At 48.2% G+C, this 22,014-nt stretch overlaps 7 protein-coding genes and 2 non-coding genes across 9 annotated transcripts; 6 read left to right on the forward strand and 3 right to left on the reverse strand.

Moving 5' to 3' along the window:
* Positions 1 to 1,548: 1,548 nt before the first annotated feature.
* AKAW2_40209S (hydrophobin family protein) lies at positions 1,549 to 2,121 on the forward strand (the record flags this gene model as incomplete). The annotated part of the gene is made up of 3 exons (XM_041688515.1): positions 1,549 to 1,819; positions 1,900 to 1,973; positions 2,071 to 2,121. 3 exons carry the CDS (start codon positions 1,549 to 1,551, stop codon positions 2,119 to 2,121), a joined length of 396 nt encoding a protein of 131 aa, XP_041542292.1.
* A 3,949-nt stretch (positions 2,122 to 6,070) lies between these two features.
* AKAW2_40210S (mannitol dehydrogenase family protein) lies at positions 6,071 to 7,579 on the forward strand (the record flags this gene model as incomplete). Its single annotated transcript, XM_041688516.1, has 1 exon — positions 6,071 to 7,579. The coding sequence occupies one exon, from the start codon at positions 6,071 to 6,073 to the stop codon at positions 7,577 to 7,579; it is 1,509 nt and encodes a 502-aa protein (XP_041542293.1).
* Positions 7,580 to 9,076: 1,497 nt separating this feature from the next.
* AKAW2_t40005S lies at positions 9,077 to 9,169 on the forward strand. The gene has a single exon. It is a non-coding gene; the product is annotated as a tRNA-Leu (tRNA).
* A 2,193-nt stretch (positions 9,170 to 11,362) lies between these two features.
* On the forward strand, positions 11,363 to 11,434 carry AKAW2_t40006S. Its single transcript has one exon. It is a non-coding gene; the product is annotated as a tRNA-Arg (tRNA).
* A 331-nt stretch (positions 11,435 to 11,765) lies between these two features.
* Positions 11,766 to 12,782, reverse strand: AKAW2_40211A (uncharacterized protein; the record flags this gene model as incomplete). The annotated part of the gene is made up of 1 exon (XM_041688517.1): positions 11,766 to 12,782. One exon carries the CDS (start codon positions 12,780 to 12,782, stop codon positions 11,766 to 11,768), a length of 1,017 nt encoding a protein of 338 aa, XP_041542294.1.
* A 941-nt stretch (positions 12,783 to 13,723) lies between these two features.
* AKAW2_40212S (HpcH/HpaI aldolase family protein) lies at positions 13,724 to 14,706 on the forward strand (the record flags this gene model as incomplete). Its single annotated transcript, XM_041688518.1, has 4 exons — positions 13,724 to 13,791; positions 13,864 to 13,984; positions 14,037 to 14,165; positions 14,236 to 14,706. 4 exons carry the CDS (start codon positions 13,724 to 13,726, stop codon positions 14,704 to 14,706), a joined length of 789 nt encoding a protein of 262 aa, XP_041542295.1.
* A 162-nt stretch (positions 14,707 to 14,868) lies between these two features.
* Positions 14,869 to 16,529, reverse strand: AKAW2_40213A (SDR family NAD(P)-dependent oxidoreductase; the record flags this gene model as incomplete). The annotated part of the gene is made up of 14 exons (XM_041688519.1): positions 14,869 to 14,922; positions 14,979 to 15,088; positions 15,137 to 15,264; positions 15,357 to 15,396; positions 15,453 to 15,459; positions 15,517 to 15,550; positions 15,612 to 15,723; positions 15,778 to 15,803; positions 15,856 to 15,895; positions 15,952 to 16,021; positions 16,079 to 16,151; positions 16,220 to 16,343; positions 16,399 to 16,438; positions 16,488 to 16,529. 14 exons carry the CDS (start codon positions 16,527 to 16,529, stop codon positions 14,869 to 14,871), a joined length of 900 nt encoding a protein of 299 aa, XP_041542296.1.
* A 416-nt stretch (positions 16,530 to 16,945) lies between these two features.
* AKAW2_40214A (phosphatidate phosphatase App1 family protein) lies at positions 16,946 to 18,606 on the reverse strand (the record flags this gene model as incomplete). The annotated part of the gene is made up of 2 exons (XM_041688520.1): positions 16,946 to 17,548; positions 17,608 to 18,606. The coding sequence occupies 2 exons, from the start codon at positions 18,604 to 18,606 to the stop codon at positions 16,946 to 16,948; spliced, it is 1,602 nt and encodes a 533-aa protein (XP_041542297.1).
* Positions 18,607 to 20,095: 1,489 nt separating this feature from the next.
* Positions 20,096 to 21,807, forward strand: AKAW2_40215S (alpha/beta hydrolase; the record flags this gene model as incomplete). The annotated part of the gene is made up of 4 exons (XM_041688521.1): positions 20,096 to 21,299; positions 21,354 to 21,432; positions 21,501 to 21,561; positions 21,634 to 21,807. The coding sequence occupies 4 exons, from the start codon at positions 20,096 to 20,098 to the stop codon at positions 21,805 to 21,807; spliced, it is 1,518 nt and encodes a 505-aa protein (XP_041542298.1).
* Between the last annotated feature and the right edge of the window lie 207 nt (positions 21,808 to 22,014).

Consider the following 22,014-nt stretch of genomic DNA (forward strand, 5'->3'; position numbering starts at 1 on the left):
CTTACCGTATGGCGTAAGCCGCCCGTTCTCCGCCGGCCGAATACGGAACGTGTCAGTTTCAAATCGAGGGAAGGGATAGACCCTCCCAACAATGACAGCAGTGAAATCGAACCTTTTTCAAACGTCATTTGAATGGCTCTGTTGCGATTAGTTAGACATTACTTACTACTAGCATTTTTAAGTCTCTGAGTCTAAAGCATTTAACATGAACTTCGTTGAAAAGAGGTTTGAACAATACTGTGGCAAAACGTTGTAAAACTAGGTATGTCAGGAGCTCTAAAGTTCTCATTGGCTGGACCGGTCCGTCTAAAGATTCCCCAAGCCCACGGCAGCTTTTATTGGTCGGGTCCTCCTTCCATCCGTAATAGGCAACTGCCAAAATACCCCCAGGTCTATCGGGCTCCTGCCAGTTAGGGCTTACGGTTGCGTTCCCCCTTGAGTGCCAGAGGAGGTCATAGTCCCAGCCCCACAAGTGTCTCGATGTCAAGATTGCCTGTGCTCATATCTTTGCTGTCATGGCTCGCCAGATCCCAATCCAAATACTTGGCCCCATTGCATGCCTGCCCGCAGCTACCACCCCCTGCGATCCTTCGCTTCAGTAAGGCCAATCTAATAGATCGCCACTGTGGCTCAAATTTAGCTCTTGTGAGTGTGCAGCACAAGAAATTTGTTAGTGGAGGGTTGGCAAGTTACTGGAATCAACTCAGAATCTTAGCTATTCTTCCTCCTGCCATCGGAGTATTCTACTCCACATTGGTTTCCTGCACCACGTACGAAATAAACCACGTACGAAATGTAGCATGCTTACCTTTATCGTTAACTTTCGTCTTGTCTCTCCACAACTGAGAACAGAAATGAATGCAAGACAACGCTGGACTATCACTCTAGTCCTCGTTTCTCCGCGGGATGAGGCTACGATTGATTATCCATTCCATTTTCCGAACTCATGAGAAAATAGCCACCAACATCTAGCCTAAATAGACCTAGAACATACTGTCTCAGGCCCATTTCAGAAGCCCGGTAACATTCAGGGGCCTTTTACATCCATACCTGAGTCACATCGTTCCTGTCTTTACTCGAACGCTCCACTATCCATCCCTGGAGTCTTCGTCATCAGAATCAAGTTCTCATGGAGAATCTCAGAGCATGGAGAAAGAATGAAGTCTTCCCAAACTAGGGGTAACCGTTTTCGGTCGAAGAGCTACTTTGCACACAGCAACGAGGACCCCTTGTAACATATCTCCACCAGAGCCGAAGGGAGCAGATGAATCTATTCCAACCGAAGGAGGTTTGGAATGGAGGTCTAGGTTCTCCCTGGAAGAAGAGAACGAGAACAGACCAGGCTTCAGGAACGTTGCATTGTTGGATCGACCTCTCCTCCTCGCAATTGTGATCCAGAGACCTCTGTCAACGGTTATAAAAGGGTCCCAGTATCCCGGTCAAGTAAGTCTCTCATCCATCCATCAATCATCCATCACTCCTAGCCATCACATCAAGCCTTCCTCACAGTTCTCTTTCAATACCGATTTCTTCAATCACCAAGCCAAAATGCAGTTCACTCTCACCAAAGTTCTTGCCTTCGCCCTCGCGGTGGCCACCGGCGTTTCTGCTGGCGCTGTCGCTGATTCCCAGGCCATCAAGAAACAGACTGAGGGCAAGTGCGACATTGGCAACGTGTCTTGCTGCAACCCAACCAACGTCGACAAGTCTGATGGCTTCCTTACCAACCTGCTCGAGTGGGGTGTTATTGGCAGTCTGGTCAATGGTCAGGGAACCGCTTGCGCTCCGGTCAGCCTCATTGATGAGCTTGGTATTCTGGGTATGACTGATTCTCTACATCAAATTTGAACCCGTAACCTCGAAAGATGAATTACTGACAATCATGGATGCATGGAACAGCCCTCGTCAAGGATACCCCTGATGGACCGGTCTGCGAGAATGTCATTGCTTGCTGCCCTGGTGAGGGTGCTCAGGTACGTTTGCCTCTGATTACCCTTTACATTCCATAAATCTCGTTCTTCTCTGTCTCTAAGGTGACGGTTTATGACTAACAATGCTGTTTCTGTACAGTGTGTCGCCATCGGTGACGGCTCTGGCTCTGGCTCCGGCTACAGCGACTAAGCGGGCTCACGTCCCTCGTCTGATATACGGTTTCAGTCTCAGTGACTGACATACTTGACTCAGGAATAATATGAAGCAAGCTCAACTCCAGATTTTGCTCTTTCCCGAGAAAAGTGTCTTGTTGGGCTGTGCCGGTGTTGATTGGACTCCATTGTTTGTTTAGATAAAGATTGCTTTAGAGTAGTTTATAGTGCGATTTTCCATGAGGAATTGTCACTTTAGTTTAGTCTCAATTATATGTGCTTTTAGTAATCTTTGTTTCTTGGAACTTGTATTGAGTGAGATCACATCTTAGAGAGCATTCGTAATGCATGGACGTCGCCTCAGTTTCTTGTGTGTAATGTAATAGCTGTTATCTAAGATACTTCAATAAGTACTTACAATTCGGCAGTAGTAATGATAATCTAGCAGTGGCTATTACATCATCGAAAAGACGCACTTCTTTAGTTGCAGACAAAATTCGCCTTATGAGCTATAGTTAAAACAACACTGAGATACAACCTGTTATAGCCAAGCATCTTTCAATATTCGCGAAAGCTTTTTCTCGGTATGATATGTTTGGTGTCATACTATATAGTAACAATGTCAGAGTGGAAATAATATACTGCATATATATATATTCAGTACCACTAATTGGTACATGCTCTATTCCAACTCAACTACTAACCATCTCTGCATGTCTGTTCTTTGTCAGTACGACAAAACGTGATTGGACTCCTTAGTTCTTTCAAGTCTACACATACTAATTATGCTTTGTGTATAGTGGTAGAGCCTGAATAGTACCTGTCCAGGAAAATATATTCTCACAACAGGAACAGAGGGGGACATCATTCGTATCACACGAGTGCGGATCATTTGAATGAATATGTTAGGACTTGACAATAAACAAATGAATAACAGCTAGGCTCATCTCTCATGGGAAGTGTGGTTTTTGGCATTGAGTAGACTATCTAACTATCCCATTGGCTGTCTATGCATGCCTGAGGTATTGTCGTTCAGGTAGTCTTTAGGGTATCGGCGTACAGATATACAAGCTGACTACTAGGCACTAAGTTCTGATTTGAAGAGATTATACAGCAGCACCCTTCGCTCTGCTTCACCAAACACGAGCAAACACGAGCTTCATATGATGACCTCTGTATGTTTGGGGCCTGAGGCTTTAACGTTCAGCACCACGTGATGTCTAAGACATCTTTGATGTGCCTGAGGCTGCGAAAAGGAGGTCGGGGGGAAGAAGTCTTCTCGAATGTTATGGAAAGATTGAGTAGATATCATGATGATTTCATATACACCATGCTTCTCTAGAATCTCTCAGAAAAGTCTTCCTGCTGCCCTGTGAGGCGAAGTGTGGCAAAAAGTGGCGTAAGCGGATGCCGGGGTGTGGAGGTGTCTTTTGTAAAGGATGGATACTTATACGGGCCGAATCTTGCCTCCGCGTATCTCATTGATCGGCAATCCCACCGCCTGCAGCTTTCTGCCCCTTTTGTACCCCATCAAAATCGCGCACTTGACCTATTATCGACCACCTCTATCAGTTAACTCTTTGTACTTGAAAAAATTCTATCAACGAGATGATCAAAGCAAGAAGGGGATAACACAGGATCCACTGCGCCCCGCGCAGCCCCTGCGGGGTACAAAGGACGAAGAAGGAATATTTTGCGATCACAGAAGTGGTGGGCTGGCAGAATTTAGAGATCCGCTGATAACGCTAGCGCTCTGTTTCGCACTGTGCCAAAGTAGGAATTTTTTGCGATATTGGTGGACTGGCAGAATGCTGGGGCCCACTGATACAACTCCAAAGTACGGAGTACTAACGGTCTTTATAGACATGTTCAAAGGGACAGCATTGTGACATAGTGGCCTTGTCATTGCTGGTCATTGCCACAGTGAAAGCGAAGGTCGGTGATTTACAAATCCTTTGCACTTAAGTACGGATTTTCCGCTACTATAGAAGTGGAATTAGGAATATCAATTGAGAACCATATCCATATGATGTAGGATGAAAGAACACTAGTAGACAGACTCGTAGTCTTGTGATCCTTCTGCAGGACAAGTGTATGATGCTAGTCAACAGTAAAGATGAATTGCCGTAAGACTAATCGGTTGAGGACCTTGAGATGCCGACAAACACTATAAGCAACCGTCAATAAGCACTAATTGAATCCGCTCATGACCACAGACAAGCTACTTGTCATCTGCTGAAATATGTGATTGGTCTGAAGTGATCAGCGAAGTTCTTCAGTTGTCAATTGTGATTGATAATAATGTTGTTTCCACTTCGGTTTGTGTGTGTGTGTGTGTTTGTTGTGGTGGTGGGTCTCGAAGATCTCTATGATAAGAACCAGAGTTGGGACTATCGTGGACACCCCACGTTTTCCGCAATGACTTTCCCCTTGGATGTGGGCTTACAGCTCCGACGGGGTTAGGGGAAACTCCGCGGGGTTGAAGTCGGCCGATACTGTTTAGGGGTATCTGTCTACTCCATAGCTTTTCTTGTCATCTACTGTTTTAAGCAGGTGGGCAAAGGAATCAGAGTTTTTTCTATTAATAATCATGTAGGGATAGTCAGTCACCTGACATCCTCTTTAATTGAATTTCGGAGTTTTAATAAGGTTGGATGCCTGGTGATGCCTTTTGATGCCTGATAATGCCTGGTTTAACAGGAGCTTCGTAATTAATCGCTTTCTCAGTAATTGATTATGAATGGGACCAAGATTTACTGTAGGGAAGACGTTGAGCTGGATATCTTGGCTCATGTCCACCGCAGTCCTTGTACTTTGTACACCTCAGAGAAGGAGAGGAATATCTCCAAGCTCACCGGGAGCCATTGAAACACCGACCAGGTCCTCGAGGGGCCAGAACAAGCAAAATAAGCCAGAACAGCCCGATCAGCCAGATCATGGAGGGTCGGGGCAATTAAAGGGGGTCAGGTGATGCAGTCAGGTGGCACATGTTCGGTATCAAAAGGGGCAGGTGAGATATGAAGTATCAGAAAATCTCCCAAGACCTAAGGAAAAAAGAAAAAATCTCTGATGGCCACCCGCACTAAAAGCTGACCCCGGACAAAGTACGTTATGCATCTTGGTCGGGATTGATTTTGGACTGGTCAGGGGCTGAGAAATCCTGGAGCATCCCGCGGCTGCCGACCGATGATCACCTGATGGTCTAGAATTGTTCTGCTTTATAGCCCTTATTCACTTGGTCCTACATACAGTAATACTCACTGTACTCCGTAGCTATCCAGAGCTATCTACTTTGTACAAGTGGACTTGCTTTAATTGTATTAAAAAATGTGCAGGGATTAAGGTTCGTCCGAGAGCGTGTCCGGTGATGCCGGCAGCCCGCGTGTGCGGCGCGACCGAAAGAGTTGATCTGGTTAATCTGCTTTGGCTCACCTGCATTATGGTTATATCTACTGCGTATTGTTGTTCAATGTTGCTACTGTGTCTTCTCCTCCCCCACGCACCGACCTTTTGAATTTTTATTATTCTGGAGCTTCACCGGTTTTCCCGCCACCGCGGTTCATCTTCCAATGGGTCGGAATGGAGCCAATTGCTCGTCGAATCCTCCCTCCTTCTTTGTGCTCCATCCACCTGGGGCCACACCCCCCCGATCCACCATGGATCCAGTCCGCGGCTTGCTTGGACAGCACCGGTCCGAAAAAGCAAGGCTACCGGTCCATAATCCATCTATTCGAGGGCTATTGGAAGTTTACAACGCCACCGCATGATGTAATACTATTCCCGGCAGACTCGGCGGCGATCAGAGCGATCGGCGGTCAAAACCGGCGGTGACCCTGCGAAGCTCCAGAAGCTCTCCTTCAACATTTTGTTTCTCATTCCCCGGCCAGCTTTGAAATAACTTCCCTTGCTCTCCCTCCCCTTTTTCTACCCTCTTCTCCTCCTTCTTCCTCTCCTCCTCTCCTTTCTCCTTCATCCTCCCATACACAATGGGTCCCCTCAAGCTTAACACCGCGAATTTGTCGCAAATCGTGGCGGCAGGTGCCGGCCGCGTTAAGGTCCCGACTTACCGGCGCGGTCCTGCCCTCAAGGAAGGAATTGTCCATGTCGGCGTGGGCGGTTTCCATCGCGCGCACCTGGCGGTCTACGTTGACCAGCTGATGCAGAACCATGGCGTGACAGACTACGCTATCTGCGGTGTTGGTCTTCAGCCCTTCGATTCCGCTATGCGTGATGCCCTGGGCTCCCAGGACAACCTCTACACCGTCATTGAACGTTCGGCCAAGGGCAGCTTTGCCAATGTCATTGGCAGCATCAATTCTTACCTCTTTGCTCCTGATGATCGCGAAGCCGTCATTGCTAAGATGGCGCACCCGGATACCCGCATCGTGTCTCTCACCATCACTGAGAGCGGTTACTACTACAACGAGAACACCCACGAGCTCCAGAGTGAGCACCCGGACATTCAATTCGACTTGGACCCGGCCAACGAAAAGGCCCCCCGTACTACCTTCGGTTTCCTCTACGCTGCCCTCGCCCGCCGTCACCAACAAGGTCTCATGCCCTTCACCGTCATGTCCTGCGATAACATGCAGAAGAATGGTTCCATCACCCGTCACATGCTCGAGTCTTTCGCCCGGCTCCGCAACCCCGAAGTCGCTCAATGGATTACTGATAAAGGTGCTTTCCCTAACGCTATGGTCGACCGTATTACTCCTCAGACGTCTCCCGCCGATAAGGAGTCTCTCGCGAACACCATGGGTATTGAGGACTCTTGGCCTGTCGTCACCGAACCGTTCATGCAGTGGGTCATTGAAGATCAGTTCTCCGACGGCCGTCCGCCCTTCGAGAAGGTCGGCGTCCAAGTGGTCAAGGACGTGCACGCGGTCGAAGAGTTCGAGAAGCACAAGCTCCGTCTTCTGAACGGCAGTCACTCCGCCATTGGATACCCTGGTCAGATGGCAGGCTTCAGCTACGTCCACGAGGTCTTGGAAAACCCGGATTTCAACAAGTTCGTCTGGCAGATGATGCAGGAAGAGGTCAAACCGTCCTTGCCTGAGATTCCCGGTGTCAACATCGATGAGTACTGCAAGACCCTCATGGAACGTTTCTCCAACCCCACCATCATGGACCAGCTGCCCCGTATCTGTCTCAACGCATCCGGCAAGATCCCCCAGTTCATCATGCCCTCGATTGCCGAGGCTATCTGGGTGAACGGCCCCCTCCGCCGTCTGGCCTTCGTCGCTGCTGCTTGGTTCCGCTACATCAATGGTGTTGATGACAAGGGTAACACCTTCGCCGTCGAGGACCCTATGCGTGAGGAGCTCCAGGCCAAGGCCCGTGCTGGTGGTACTAAGCCCTCCGAGCTGCTGAGCATCACGAGTCTGTTCGGTGACGATCTGCGTAACGACAAGCGCTTCATGCAGGAGATCACCAATGCTATGGAGGACATTGCTCGGGACGGCATCTTGAAGACGCTTCCCAAGTACATTAATTAGTCGCTTCGAAAAGGAAGCGGTGTAATTAATCTCCTTGCCGGTGTTGAATTTTTCTATGATTAGGGAATGTTTGGGACTGCAAGCGATATTTGAACTTTTTTCTTGGGTTACATGTGTCATGCGGGTGCGGTTTTTTACAAAAAGGGATGTTAAAGGATAGATAATGATAGATTGATCTAATGCTATGTTTTGGGATTCGGGCCACGTCATAAACTGACGGGCCAATGGTTATGGTACTCACTTCATATTATTGACATTTAATTCCCTCCCCTGAGCTGATAGAGAATCATGAAGATACAATATTCCGTAAACTCAAATCCTACTACAGAGGTATATGCTATCCAGGTGACTTCAGCGTCCGAACCACTCAAGGAATGCTACTATAGTAATAGCAACGTGTACTTTGTAGCTCTTAAGTAATGAGTTTCCCGACCGACCATCTACTTCCCGTTACCAACCACCACCAACAATCCCATCACCACAACAAACCTTACGCCGCAGTAGGTTGCTAGCTAACTAACAGCGTTACCACAATTCTCGCCCATTACCTAGGACCATAGCCCTGGAATAGAAAGATTCATCCTCGGCCCTTGACCGCCCAAGCTCATAGATAATCCTTTGCATCAATCACACGGTCGGCCGCCACCAACTCTTATGCAAGATGACCTGCACCCTTTTGTCTTTATCATCTGCATAACAATCCTCCGGCATCAAGAACACGTAACCAATCCAAATCATCATTGCTTGGCTTGACGTATGTATGTGCGAGATGTCTGACACGCCAGATTGCACCGACAGATTGGATGAAAACTTAGATATGACATGCTGCAGAGTGCAGCAGTAAGCAAGAGATACCTCAAGAGATACTGACTACTCATTACTACCAACTTAAAATTCAAGTGCCTGATTCAAGGCCACGTATCCCTCCATCCGACTGACTCGCCAACAGCCAGTCAGCCAGCCCCTCTCATCCCTTGATGGGAAGGGAAGGGATGGAGATAGAATTAGAAATAGAGTACAATAAGCCCCTTCCGAGATTACCGAGATTTAGCATACTATGCCAAATACAACCACAGGACATGACCTACCTTATCTAGCCAGGGCTAAAGAGGTTCTACGTATCTAACTATGGCTTACTCTACTTGACCAGGATATAGCAGAGGCCAACAAAGACCCGCCTCACCTCAAACAGTTCCCCTCACAGTATCCTGGAGAGAGGGTACCTAAATAACCGCGCAGCACCCAACTCTCCAGTGAATTAAGAACCGAGCAGTTCTCATGGCTAGACCCACGGTTCCGTAGTTTGATTACCAGTGAATACTAGCATTAACGCTGATACCCTGTGCCGTGCTCCACTATTTACATACTTTTCCAGCCTTTTAACCCTCCGCAATGCCGCTTTTCCCATAGATGAAGCCCAAAATCAGCTCGATTTTTGTCGTCAAAAATAAAATTTTGCGGTCATAATTCTATAAGTGCCGTTCTATACTCAAGAACGGCAAGGTGGCCGAGTGGTTATGGCGTTGGTTTTAGGTTTAACTATCCAATCACCAATTCGAAAGAGCGTGGGTTCGAATCCCATCCTTGTCATTCCTTTTTTGTCGGTTGATATTCATATGTACTTTTTGCCCAAAATACATTTATCATTCTCCTGTTTTAGTGTTTGATAGTCCTCTTTTTCCCCACTTGCAGGCTTATTTCTAGGCTAAATACATACATAGTATTCGTGTGTATGTTCGTCAATGTTAGGGCAGACTACGCAGGCGTCTGGGATGGAACAAAGCTGCTTCGCTGGATTGCGGTAGAGGAATATGGTCCTTGTGTGATTGCTCACGGGAAATCACTTAGCACTTTGTATTCTGTTTCGGAAGATTTATTTATGAATGAGAAGTATAGTAAGAACGCCATACTGTTCTCTATTTGCACTCGTCAATAAGTTCGCGGGTCTGGTCAGGAAACATACAGCGCTCCGTGCTAACCATGTGTTAAATCCACTAGCAACTTCCAAAAGTAACATCAGAAGATAGGCTATCATATCTATCGTGTGAACGCAATTGCCGCTCGCCTTTTTAGAGAATGTCAACACTAACATCGCTCAGGAAGGCGTTGGCACAATGTTTGTCCATGCCTGTCGATAGCTACTCCAGTAGTGCTTTGCCGATTAAAGTCAATCTTCTCACCCTCGGTGAGTGAAAGGAGATAGTTTAGTATACTATCATCGGACTTCATGGAGACAGAATTCAAAGCATTCCGCCCATCTTCATCGGTGGAACTTACATCGACATTGTTCTCGATCAGCATCAGTGCCACAGAGATGGCCCAAGCAAGCTTAGTGTAATGGTATATATTCATTCTCTGACTGAAGATCGATATCTTCACCTTCGGCACTCAGCTTCTTGGCTGTTTCCAGTTCATTATTGATGCTGAAATGACATAGTGGCATATGTCCAGTCGCGGATTCTGCGTCAAGATCAGCTTTTAGGATCTTGGCCACTTCTTTATGACCATCCTTGCAGGCATAATGCAAAGGTCTCATCCGGTCCATTCCTGTGGTCGATAGTGGCATCTTTATCAATTAGCGTCCTAACCACCTCCAGTCCACTATACAGGCATATGTGAAGCAAAGCGGGTCCCGGACTGACCTGGCATTATAACGGCCGGGTACTTGGAGTAAGACAATACTCACTCAGTAAACGACCCTTCAGAGGCTTGTATTCAAGCGCGGGGCGCTTCGTAATCAGAAGGTGTCTTTCGTCTTCATCTATGTGGACTGGAGCTCGCTTGCCTCTGAGCATAGCGTGGTCACCACAAATACTGGGCTATTACAATGAGTATACTGCTGTGGTAGCACAAGATTTGGATACCAGAAAACCTATATAAAGGCTCAACTGCTCTCCCCTTTGTCTCCTTTTCTTTTCAATGCAATCAACTATGACAACATCCTAAACAAGTCAATCCCGGTTTAATTATTGAATTCCAGCCCTGAAGATGCAGTTTCAGTTCTCCACCATTCTTCTGGCCCTCGGCCTTATCAGCTAGGCTGCTGCCCTTAACTGCTACGCCACCCTTAGCCTTTGCAATGAAGAGTGCGGCGACGGCGAGTACTCTTGCTCCGAGACCTCTGGTGCTTCTGCTAGCACCCCATACTGCTGTGCCTAAACACATCACCGATGAATACTTTTGTCCTGATCTTACTCAGAAAACACGAACTTACTCATGTGCGTCCAGAACCTGCTTTCAATTGGCTTTGCAACATAGCAGACAGGACTATTCTGCAGGGGCAAATGCTCAATCGACGGATGCAAATAGGAATGAATGGAACCTCTTTTCGACATGGCTTCAACCTGTTGTATCTAAAGCGATATCCATGATTGACAAGTTTCACTTCATACACCTTGTCATTTAAAACAAATTTATCTGCTTATTACTTCAATGCCGTTCTAGAGGTGTTGTGGTATGGACTATCTACTATTGGGAACCCGGATGACTCCCATACCATTTAGGTGGGACTAAACGTAATGCAACCCGTCATTATATATATATAATCATCCAACCCAGTGTACAGGAAACCAACACATCTATACCTATCATCTTCTCGTCGTCAAGTTGGCATAGGAGTATTTGGGTCTCCTCTACACCGGTCAGGAATATTTTTGAGGTTACCAGACACCTGCTACGTCGGCGAACCACTTTGACAAACAGGACATACCCAAGGTCATTGCAGCAATTCTGAAGGCTTTATCTTAGTTTATATAGCAATAAGAAAAAGACTTTCATCAACAAGGCCTGCTGGCCCAATGGTAAGGCGCTTGACTACGGATCAAGAGATTGCAGGTTCGAATCCTGCGTAGGTCATTTCTTTTTTGTATTTTTTTTTTTTAAATCCCGCTCCCCATTACGAGCTGTTGATGTGTGTATGTGACCTTGAATGTATTTCTTACTGCGCCTTCCTTGTTTGCATGGTTGCGCTTCTCTGATTTATACACATCGCATATTATAATTACACCTCACTCGAAACCATGAGTGGTACTATCCGGCTGCCAAACCACATAGTTGTTCTTATGCGCGAACCCACGCATCAAGATGTCAGATGAGCAAAACGGTCATTATTAAATTAACATTAAGTGGAGTCGGTCACTATAAGTATACAAATACAAAAAATCCGGTTCGAATCATACACACAAAACTACACCACTCCCCGCATAATTCCCGGCTGAATCTCCTCCAACATATCACTCAACTCGTCCCACACCCTTTTCTGCGTCCTCTTCCCCTCCTCACTCGTCACAAACGACGATAATTCCCGCGGACACACCACTCCATTCGACATATACTGTCCATGACTTTCCCTCCCCGCCGCCGCAGCCGCCACCAACGTCCTGCTCCCTACCTCCAACGTCCTCCCCAACAACCGCAACACAATCCTAACGACCACATTATCCATCTCCCTGGATAACTGCGACTGACAAAGTCCCGGATTCAGACAATTCACCACGATATCGTCATCCCCAATGCGATCCGCCAACTCCCTCGTCAACAACACATCCAATAACTTCGACGTGCGGTACCGCTCTGCCATCGTCCCATAGTACCGATCCGGCTCATCCAGCGCCTCAAATACACTCACCCCTTTCTCTGCGGGCGCATTCCTCTCGGGAAATCTCGTGAATGCATGGACCTCGCTCGCCACTATCGACAACACAGGAGTGTGTCCTTCTTCCCCCGTCTGTTGACATAGCCTCCTCGTCTCCCTCAACTTCGGTACCAGTAGCACCGCTAACAGAAACGTCGAAATTACATTGACCGTGATCGTGCGCTCATGACCTTCTGCCTTGGAATACTGAAACGTCGCGAGACCTGCGTTGCAGAGAAGGACATCAAGACGGTCGAGCGTAGTCGTTGCGCGCGTAGCAAAGGCGCGGATGGAGTCGTAGGAGGCCAGATCTAGGGGCCAGACTTCGATGGTTTGAGGGTCGCAGGTGGGATGGGCATTGAGGATCTCGGCACGGGCAGATTCACCGGCGGAGAGGTTGCGGACGGCGAGGATGAGTTTGCCTATGGGGCCGGAGGCGATGTGATGGGCTGCTGCTAGGCCGAGACCGGTGTTGGCGCCGGTTATGATGACGGTGCGGTTGTGGAAGGGCAAGGGAGAGGGTGGGAGAGAGGGGGTGACGAAGAGTTGATTGTAGAGAATTGTCGCCATTTTGATTGTTGTTTCGATGTGATGATTATTGAGGATGAATTGGGGCAGAGGTGGATGGCATATATAGGTGGTATGGTGGTGATATTATGGAATGATGGAAGACGCGAACAACATGTTGATCATTACCAGCAACGGATATACCGGTCTTTGGGGTAAAAAGTGCGCGATAAAGTGCGGTGATAAGCCGGGTTTAAGGTCCTAGCAGGTCTTTATACACGTGGTGATGTCAAGAGTGGGGCGGGTTTGCTCAGAATCAAGGACAATCTTTGTGAACAGATATTAGATTGATAAGTTTGAAAAGAAAGATACTTTTAGCCTCGTTTGATACGATATCAGATGATCCTGCACCAGGCACCCGTTTTCTTACAACCGTCACGGGCCACCATGACTCACCTGCATAGATGCCTGGTCATAATACAAATTTAGCTCGCAAATGACATCGATGAGTTATTGAGCCTCAGACTAGACCCTTTCAGTGCCGGTTCAATAGCTTATTCTTTTCTGACGTATGCGACTTGTCATTTATGGTTATCTCGGCAAATCATTTTAACGACGTTGAATACCCTAGATAAGATCAATGCACAGTTTACAAGTTATAGAGGAGTTTGAATATACCCAAGGACATTACACGCAGCTTATATGGTCACCGTTGTTGTTGTTGTTGTTTCAAGACAATTAATGCATGCTTCGGGGTCAACTACCCCGTTGCGGTCGGAGTTGATGCGATCGGTTAGCCGAGGACTTTAACCGGCGGGGCAGAGAACACCGAGCTATTAAACGGACAACCGATTTCATTTTAAATGAACTTCAACTTCCTTTCATACTGGTCGCAGCTTAAATATACACCGAATAAGTCATAGTCGAGGTACGTATTCATGCTGTAGCCTGGAGCACTCCCAGCAGAATTATATACTAACAATCCACCCAGGATCATCACCACTATGCCCTTCGAAACCGCCATCACCTCCACCCTCCGGGGCTCTTCCACGGCCCTTGGTTTCTGGCTCACGTATGTTCATCCACAAACAGTACTCTTAGCACTTCCTACCAAGATGAACTAACCTCAATTCGATGAATGCAGCCTCCCTAGCGCCGCTGTCGCCAAGACCATCCTGCACGGCCAGCCCCCCAGCCCAGGCCGATTCAGCTGGGTCCTAGTAGACGCCGAGCACGGATTAATCTCTGACCGCCATTACTATGAGGTTAGTAAGGCTGCCATTTATCCAATGTAGTGCTTCGAATAACCGATAATAGCTTTTCAACGCCATTGGATCCGAAGACGTAAGCCCGATCGTTCGGGTTCCCTGCGCAGAGGAATGGATGATCAAACGGGCGCTGGACGCCGGTGCTCACGGAATCATGACTCCCATGTGCCATTCGGAAGTGCGTATCCATATTCCCTAATAGATTCTGGATCAAGTCAGAGGGAATGCCTTTTAACGATTTGAAATAGGTTGAAGCCGCCAAAATCGTCCAATGGACCAAGTACCCACCCCTTGGCACACGAGGCTACGGCCCCATGTTCGCACCGCACGCATTCCCCGGCGTCGCGCCTGGTGAAGAGTACGACGAGGGCTCGCAAACAGGCACTATTGTGGTTGTGCAGATTGAGTCGAAGGCTGGTCTTGAGAATGTAGAGAAGATCGCTGCTGTGGAAGGCATTGATGTCCTGTTCATTGGACCCTTCGATTTGGCGTTGCAGTTGGGTGTTACGAGGGGCGGGGAGGAGCATGAAGCGGCTATTCAGCGGATTTTGAAGGCTGCGCATGCAGCAGGGAAGAAGGCCGCTATCTTTTGTACGGATGGCAAGGACTCTCGGGTGCGCGCGGAACAGGGATTTGATATGATTTCGGTGATTACGGATGTGGGGGTTTTCAGGGCGGGAATGTTGAGTGAGTTGAGGACTGTTACGGAGGGGCGATAATTGGGATCTGATAATGATAGAGATATATTTGTTTGACTACCAGGTTGAAGTAGAGATAGCTAACCATTTCATCATGGCTCTTGTAAGTGATCGCTATCTTATCTCTATGTTAGAGTTCGGGTTGGGTGGTAGCTGTAGTTGAGGTCTTGGGCACATGGGAATTTACCACACGTAAGTGTCCTCTGGCATGTGGATTCCATCGTTGATGGATGCGCTCTTTTGGCTAGGATTAGCATTCTGCCTGTGTCTAGATTTGAAGCCGGAATACATACCATCGCTCTACCACCATCAACCAAGAGGTAGCCTCCGGTCATGTAGCCCCCGGCTTTGGAACTCAGCATCAGACACGGTCCGACAATCTCTTCGGGATATCCAGGGCGCCCTGTTTTATTAGAGCTGCATAATGCAAGGTGTTGGGCAAGTCACGTACCAGCAGGAGCCCGCTTAGCAGCACCTTCTGAGACGGGATTGAGGTTTTCCGCGTTGCCAGTGGTATCAGCGAACGTCATCTCGCTGGGGAAAATTCCGGGGCAGATGCAGTTAACGCGGACTTTCATACTAATGTCGTTGTTAGGAAGAGTATTTGGAATCAAGACTATCATAGTTCCAAGTCTGTTGCAGCAATGGATAAGCAGAGAATAGACACATACGGAGAAAATCTACCAGCCAGGAGCTTCGATACGTGAAGAGCTTTGAGACAGAGTTAGCTAGCGTAGAAGGAACGAATGACCGGCGATTAAGCGTACCTGCAGCCTAGAATGATTGTTAGCAATCTGACCCTGATGTACTGTTAGTCATGGAGGCACTTACTTTCGAAGCACCATAAGTCACGGTTCCCACGGTCCTATTGATATATTAGTTTCCAGCACTAGCTTTCCATAGGCCATGTCAATAGCATAACTCACCTCTGGTTGGCAACTCCGGCCAATGAAGCAATCACAATCACGCTGGGGTCCGAAGACTTCCGCAGCAGCGGGAGAAATCCCACAGTGGTGAAATAGACTCCACTGATATTGACTGTCCCCATCACCCATTAGCTATTTCTGATATTATATAGGCAGAAATACACACCATTATTGGTTGTGGTAAAGGATTCGCTTGATTTTATCAGCATCGCACCTCATCGAAGTGAAGAATGCGGCAACTTACTCGTCGACACTTTCCCACAGCCCCTTTTCAACAGCGTCGGCTATTCATCCATGAGCAAACAAGCAGCCACCAAACACATGGGAAAGGTGGCCATACGATCATTTGGGTTCCAAGGAGGATAGTCCGTCTTCCCAGGCAGACCAGCATTACTAATAAGCACATCAACCTGTGACACACTAGTTAGCACATCCTTCTGACCTCATCCAATCCATCATCTGCGTACATGGTTCTCCTTCTGCTTGATTTGTTCAACAAGCTGGGCACAGCCGTCTTTTGTGCTCACATCGCCCTTGATTCTATAGAGATGTGTCATCAGTTTTCATTCTAGCCTCAATGGTGATTGTAGACCAGGGAAGCGACTAACGGTATAACTTGTCCACCGAGTGTCGCCCTTCCACGTAGTTCTTCCGCGGCCTTCTCAAGGACTTCAACACGACGTCCCGTGATGTAGACTTTGGCACCATTGGTAGAAAAGCCCTCCGCGATCGCTGCAATGGACTCAAAGTTAGAACTTAGACTCCGGAATTTTTGATTCTAGCTTGCCTTTGCCGAGTCCGGTGCCTCCGCCGGTGATTACGACGATCTATGTCTCTATTAGACAAGGTTACTAGCATGATTGGGTTCATACGTACCTTGTCCTTAACGCCGAACAGGTTGGAAAGCTGGAGAGACATGGTTTCGCGGATGTATCGGATAGCTGTGGAGAAATTTGAGTAGCCTCGAAAGAGTCTATTGTGATTACCTTGTTTTGATAATGACCACGATAGATGGACAGAAGTTGATTGTTGAACCTTCCAGACAAGTGACGACGAGGGCGTGGTGAGCCGCGGGGTAGATAAGCGCCGGAGTTCAGCCGAAGCGTGCTCCAGCCAGTCATGGACGTGGTAGATTTTAGGGGTGACACATAAAAGTAGCCGCAACCTTGAGTGATCTCTAATAAAACAAACACAAAAGATCCAGTAGCAGATGATTCTACGATAGTTTACTCTGGTGATAGTCCCCACATAGAGAATGAGCCTCCGCTGTACGTGATTTTTGGAAAGAGAATCAAGTCATAAATTCGTAATTATTCATACATCGTAATGAAGATCTACAAGAGCATGAAAGAGACCGTAGCCAGGACAATAAGAAAGACTAAGCCCTGCCTATCAGACCCACCCATCATCGACAAACTGGCCGCCGACTCAGCAGTATGATTGGCAGACCCATTGACAGCAGTGGGTTCGTCGCCCAGCCCCAATGGCAAACCCTGATAACTAAACGTTAGGTTCTGCGGAATGGATGTGTTGTAGCACTGGCCATTCGCAATGTCTAGATTTGTCAAGTCATCAGGATGCAAGAAGAACATGTAGTTCGACTGGTTGAGCTTCTCAAACCCAGACGTATCGTATGGGAATTTGTCTCCGGAGTCAGTGGCGCTAGTGTTCCGAAGAAAGATACATTGCACTTGGCCTGGAAAGTCGGTCGCCATTTCTGGGTAGTCACGCATGACGTCGCTGTTGCTGGTGTCGGCGATGAGGATAAACTTGCGCTGCGGAAATGTCTCAAACACCTTTTTCAGCAGAAATTTGCGGATGGACAGGGTGGCGGAGACGTCGCTAAAGTTGAGGGGACGGGTGTCGAAAGACCCGCCGGGGTAGTTGTCATAGATGAACTGCATGTAGTTTCGGGTGACTTGTTCGGGAGTCGTCGTCTGTAGTGTGGTGGTGAGTACGCAGCAACAATACAATAAGGGACATTTGGTAGACTGACTAGGTAGTGAAAGTGCAGGTTGGGGAGACTAATCGACCAATTGCGATAGATGTCCGGCATATTCTCCCATGGCCGGAAGGGACGTGCGAACGAGTTGAGTAATCCTTGCTCGGGCTCATAGATTTTGGTGACTCGTAGGATGTCATCGATGTCCGAAACGACAGTGAGCCCGGTTGGAGGCACAAGATAGGCTGTGCTGTTTCCAATCGTTGCGCCCTCCACGTGAACGTTAAGTCGTTGTATCGCCGACGTTTCATTACCTGCTGTCAAGCCGTTACTGGAGATTGGAACGAAGGTGTCAAAGTCACCTTCGACCGTGGTGTTGTAGGGCAGAGTGAGGTCTTGGGTGCCGCCAGTGGTATTAGAGGATCCACCGCCTCCTGGCTGTCCGCTTGATCCCTGATTCGGTGCGGGCTCTAGGTGGATCGTGTTTACAGCGACGTCAGGTTGCTGGACGACTAATATTTCGGCTGTTAGATTCCGGGCTTGTTTCTGCTCGAATTCAGAAAGGTCGGATATGCTTGTATTGCCGAGGAATACATCAGCCAAATCATTCAGATCGGAGATGGAGGTGTTGGGCTGCTTGTAGACATTTCCGTGAAAACGAACGTTCCAGCCCGAGTTGGTCCAGTTGGCATATGGGTCGATATTCAACACATTGGTGGGCAAGGCTGCCAACTCAGCGCTGTTCAAGCCCAAGGAGCTCACCACTGCATCTCCAGTGGGGAAACCCTGGAAGTAGTTGGGCACGCCCGATGCGACCCAGGAGGGTAGGTCGGATCCCAGGCCAGAAAGGATGCTGTTAATATCAGAATCGACGTCACTCAAGATATTTCGACCAGCAACTCTTGAAGGGTGATGCTGAACTGGCGAAGGTGTGATGACGGGCTCGGGCGGAGCGACATTGTTGACGAACGCTGTGGGCGCTGGGATCGCGGAGACAACTGAAAGAAGAGCTGCCTGGAGCAAGGCCTGACAGGCAAAGCTTGACCTGCTCATTTTGATTCTCAAAGTGGTGGGGATAGACCTTTTGGTGCAGGAATAAGAGTAACATGGCTGTCTCTATCGTTAAATAACAACCAGAACACCCACCGACGTCATAGCCGTGCAGATCACTGGAACGCCAGGGCCACACAAGCGATTCACCCATTGGGTCTGGACGGCAAGACCCTGACCCGCAGTTAATTAACATATTCGTGCGACAAACCAGATTTCTGGATCAGGGACAGATCAGGGTCTTCATGCGTCATGGTCGTGGAGACGTGTCCACCACATGGAGCACTGCCGGTGCTCACCCTCGTTGCGTCATACTCAGATGGTACGCGATTCCCAATATTCCACTGCTATTCTCTAGAAAAAGCCGTAATTTCCATGGAGACTACCGTTATATCGTGAATTACATACTGGCAAGATAAAATTAATCACCTCCGTCGCATTAATATTATATAGGTAGCTTGAACTCGCATACCTTGTCTTGTGTCAGTTTAGTCCGACAGGTCCTTAATCACAGTACCTTGCAGCAGGTGGTAATCTGCGTGATCTTCAAAACATCCGAATTTTTATCAAAATAAAATACGAAGAAAGTACATTTTAAGCCGGTTCGGATGCAGATCCGATCGATGATTGTCGCTCCAGTGTCCACATCGCTCTCTTCCATGGCGATCGAAAGCCGGAGTCCAGCAGCGGAGAACTATTATTGGAGAGAAAAACGGGAAAGAACAAATCCACCCAAAAATATTGAATTAGAAAATAATAAAAAAGACAAAAAGCATAATTTGACTAAAATAGAATCCTGCTGGCATCTATAAGCGTATGTGGTCGAGAAGGAACACTATTTCTGTGCACGTTCTGAAACTGTCTCCCCGTTAGGAGCATTACATGGGAACCTACCAATAATCTGCCCTCGCTCGATTGTTGCCTAATAGATAGATTGTGTCGCATTTATGTGATTTGCACTAACGATACTTTGTATGCTTATGTTCAAGTCCAGGTAACCACGTTCTAGCCTCGAGCTGAGGCTGTGTCGGTTGCCGGCGGTGCCCCGATCTGCATGCATGTCAGCCACGACGGGCTGACGCTAAGTCGCTCTGTCGCTCACTTCATCCAATACTTATATCGACGGCTATCTCGTCGTCTTACCATCAATGTTATCTTGTTCAACTCACCCTTCTCCAGCGACACCAATACATTATGCCTTCTGCGGTGCAAGCTGTGGACTTCTCCTGGAGTAGCGTACTGATCTCCTCCACCCCATTAAATTTTTCACGTATTAACCCGCTCTACCAGACTGCGCCAGGCTCAGTCCTGAACTTCGTCCCCTGCTACCAGGACTATCAGTGTGCACGTCTTGAAGTTCCTCTAGACTGGTCAGCCAGTGCCACTGAAAATACAACGGCCACCTTGGCCGTCATAAAACTGCCTGCACAGGTAGACCCTGCCGACGAGCGTTACGGTGGCTCTATAATCGTGAACCCAGGTACGGGCAAGAATGCCACTACCGCTACCATTCTGGTCCCCACCACGGTTGCTCACTACAAATACAGGTGGTCCTGGCGGGTCCGGCGTGCAGGAAATACTTGACCGAGGGAAAGAGATCCAGCGGATCGTGAACAGCTCCGATGATACACAGCACTCTCGCTATTTCGACATTGTCTCCTTTGACCCCCGTGGCGTGGGAAATACTCTCCCTCCCTTGACATGCTTTCCTGATCTGCTGTCAACTTACCTCTGGAGTGAGGCCGTGCAAGCTCATGGCTTGGTAGGTAGCTTCGACCAAGCAGCTGATCATCTCTGGGCCCGCATGCAAGCCCTAGCCACATCGTGCACGGATCCCCATAAGGATGGTGCGGATATTGGTCCGTACATGAATACCTGGAGTACGGCACACGATCTGCATTATATTGCTCAACTGCTCCAGCCAGACCCTCACGCAGACGCAAAGCTGCAATACTGGGGTTACTCATACGGAACTCTGCTAGGTGTCACTTATGCAACTCTCTTTCCGAACCAAGTCCACCGGATGGTGTTGGATGGGGTAGTAGATGCAGTAAGCTGGTACTCCGGTGATTTGTCGACATCATTCCGGGACGCGGATCATATACTAGACAGTTTCTTCCGCTACTGTCATCAGGCAGGCCAGCCGAGATGTGCTTTTGCCAGCCCGTCCGCCAACGGAGAAGGCAATGAAAACGCAATAAGCGACCTCCAACAGCGTTTCAAGAATATATTGTCTGACCTGAAAGCTTCCCCCGTTTGGACCACTCATCCAAGCCCAGATATAATCACCTATTCTGACGTGAGACGTCTCCTAAAACTCGCCTTGTACGCACCGGTCGACCTTTTCCCCACTCTCGCTACCATCCTAGCAGATCTCGAACAACGAAACACAACGAGCATGGCCGACTGGAAAAGCATGCTACGCGAGGAAATGCAGCCAACTCACTGCCTCGATCCAGATTGTCAGTCTCATGCTCCGTGTCGCGAAGCATGTCAATACTCGTATCGCGTTGAAGTGACTGCTGGTACCGTATGCTTGGACTTAAATCAGAAGCTACTGAACACCACACGCGAGGAATACTGGGATGAGTATCTTCGGCCTTCCATTGAGAGCAGCCATTGGATGGGGGATACGTTTGCAGACTTTTTGATGCCATGTGCTAGGTGGAATGGTCGGGGACCGGGGGACTTCAAAGGTTTGTTCTAGTCTCATTGCACCTAGCTGCTGCCTAAGTGCTAACCTGAAGAAGGACCTACCGGGGCTGAGAATACGTCCACACCTATACTCTTCGTCAGCAATACTCTGGACCCAGTGACTCCGCTTGGCGAGTAAGTCTCTCGCCACCCTCCTATCTGTCTATGTACATTCATCTACGGCTTATTAACGATAGTATCAGCGCCCACGCCATGTCCGCTCTGTTCAAACAGTCTGTCGTATTAGAGCAGCAAGCTGAAGGTGTAAGTACAATTTCTCTACCTATGCTTTCGATCTTATTCAGACACGTGTGTTCTAACCGGACGTCATTGTAGCATTGCTCCTTCGCTTCGCGTTCGGTGTGTACAGACAGTTACATTCGCACATATTTTCAAACCGGGGAGCTTCCAGCACCAGGCACGAGATGTGAGACAGATATACGCCCTTTTGGGGTGGAGGAAGTGTCAGTTGGAATCTCCTCAACGGAGCTGGAAAGGACGGAGCTTTGATCTACCATAGTACATTGTAATCTGGACTTTTCCCTGTCAATACTGATATTGATAAGCAAGTGATTCACCAAAGCCTTCGATTATGGGTCTATGAGAAGATGCAATTTTTCTATCCATTATGAGGAGCGGATATAGGGCATGTACAATTTCTGTCAGAATAATGGATTGTGAAAACAATGCCAAAAGAATGAATATTTTCATGCTGTG

The sequence above is a fragment of the Aspergillus luchuensis genome, chromosome 4 (genome assembly GCF_016861625.1).
Source record: "Aspergillus luchuensis IFO 4308 DNA, chromosome 4, nearly complete sequence".
Classification (NCBI taxonomy): Eukaryota; Fungi; Ascomycota; class Eurotiomycetes; order Eurotiales; family Aspergillaceae; genus Aspergillus; species Aspergillus luchuensis.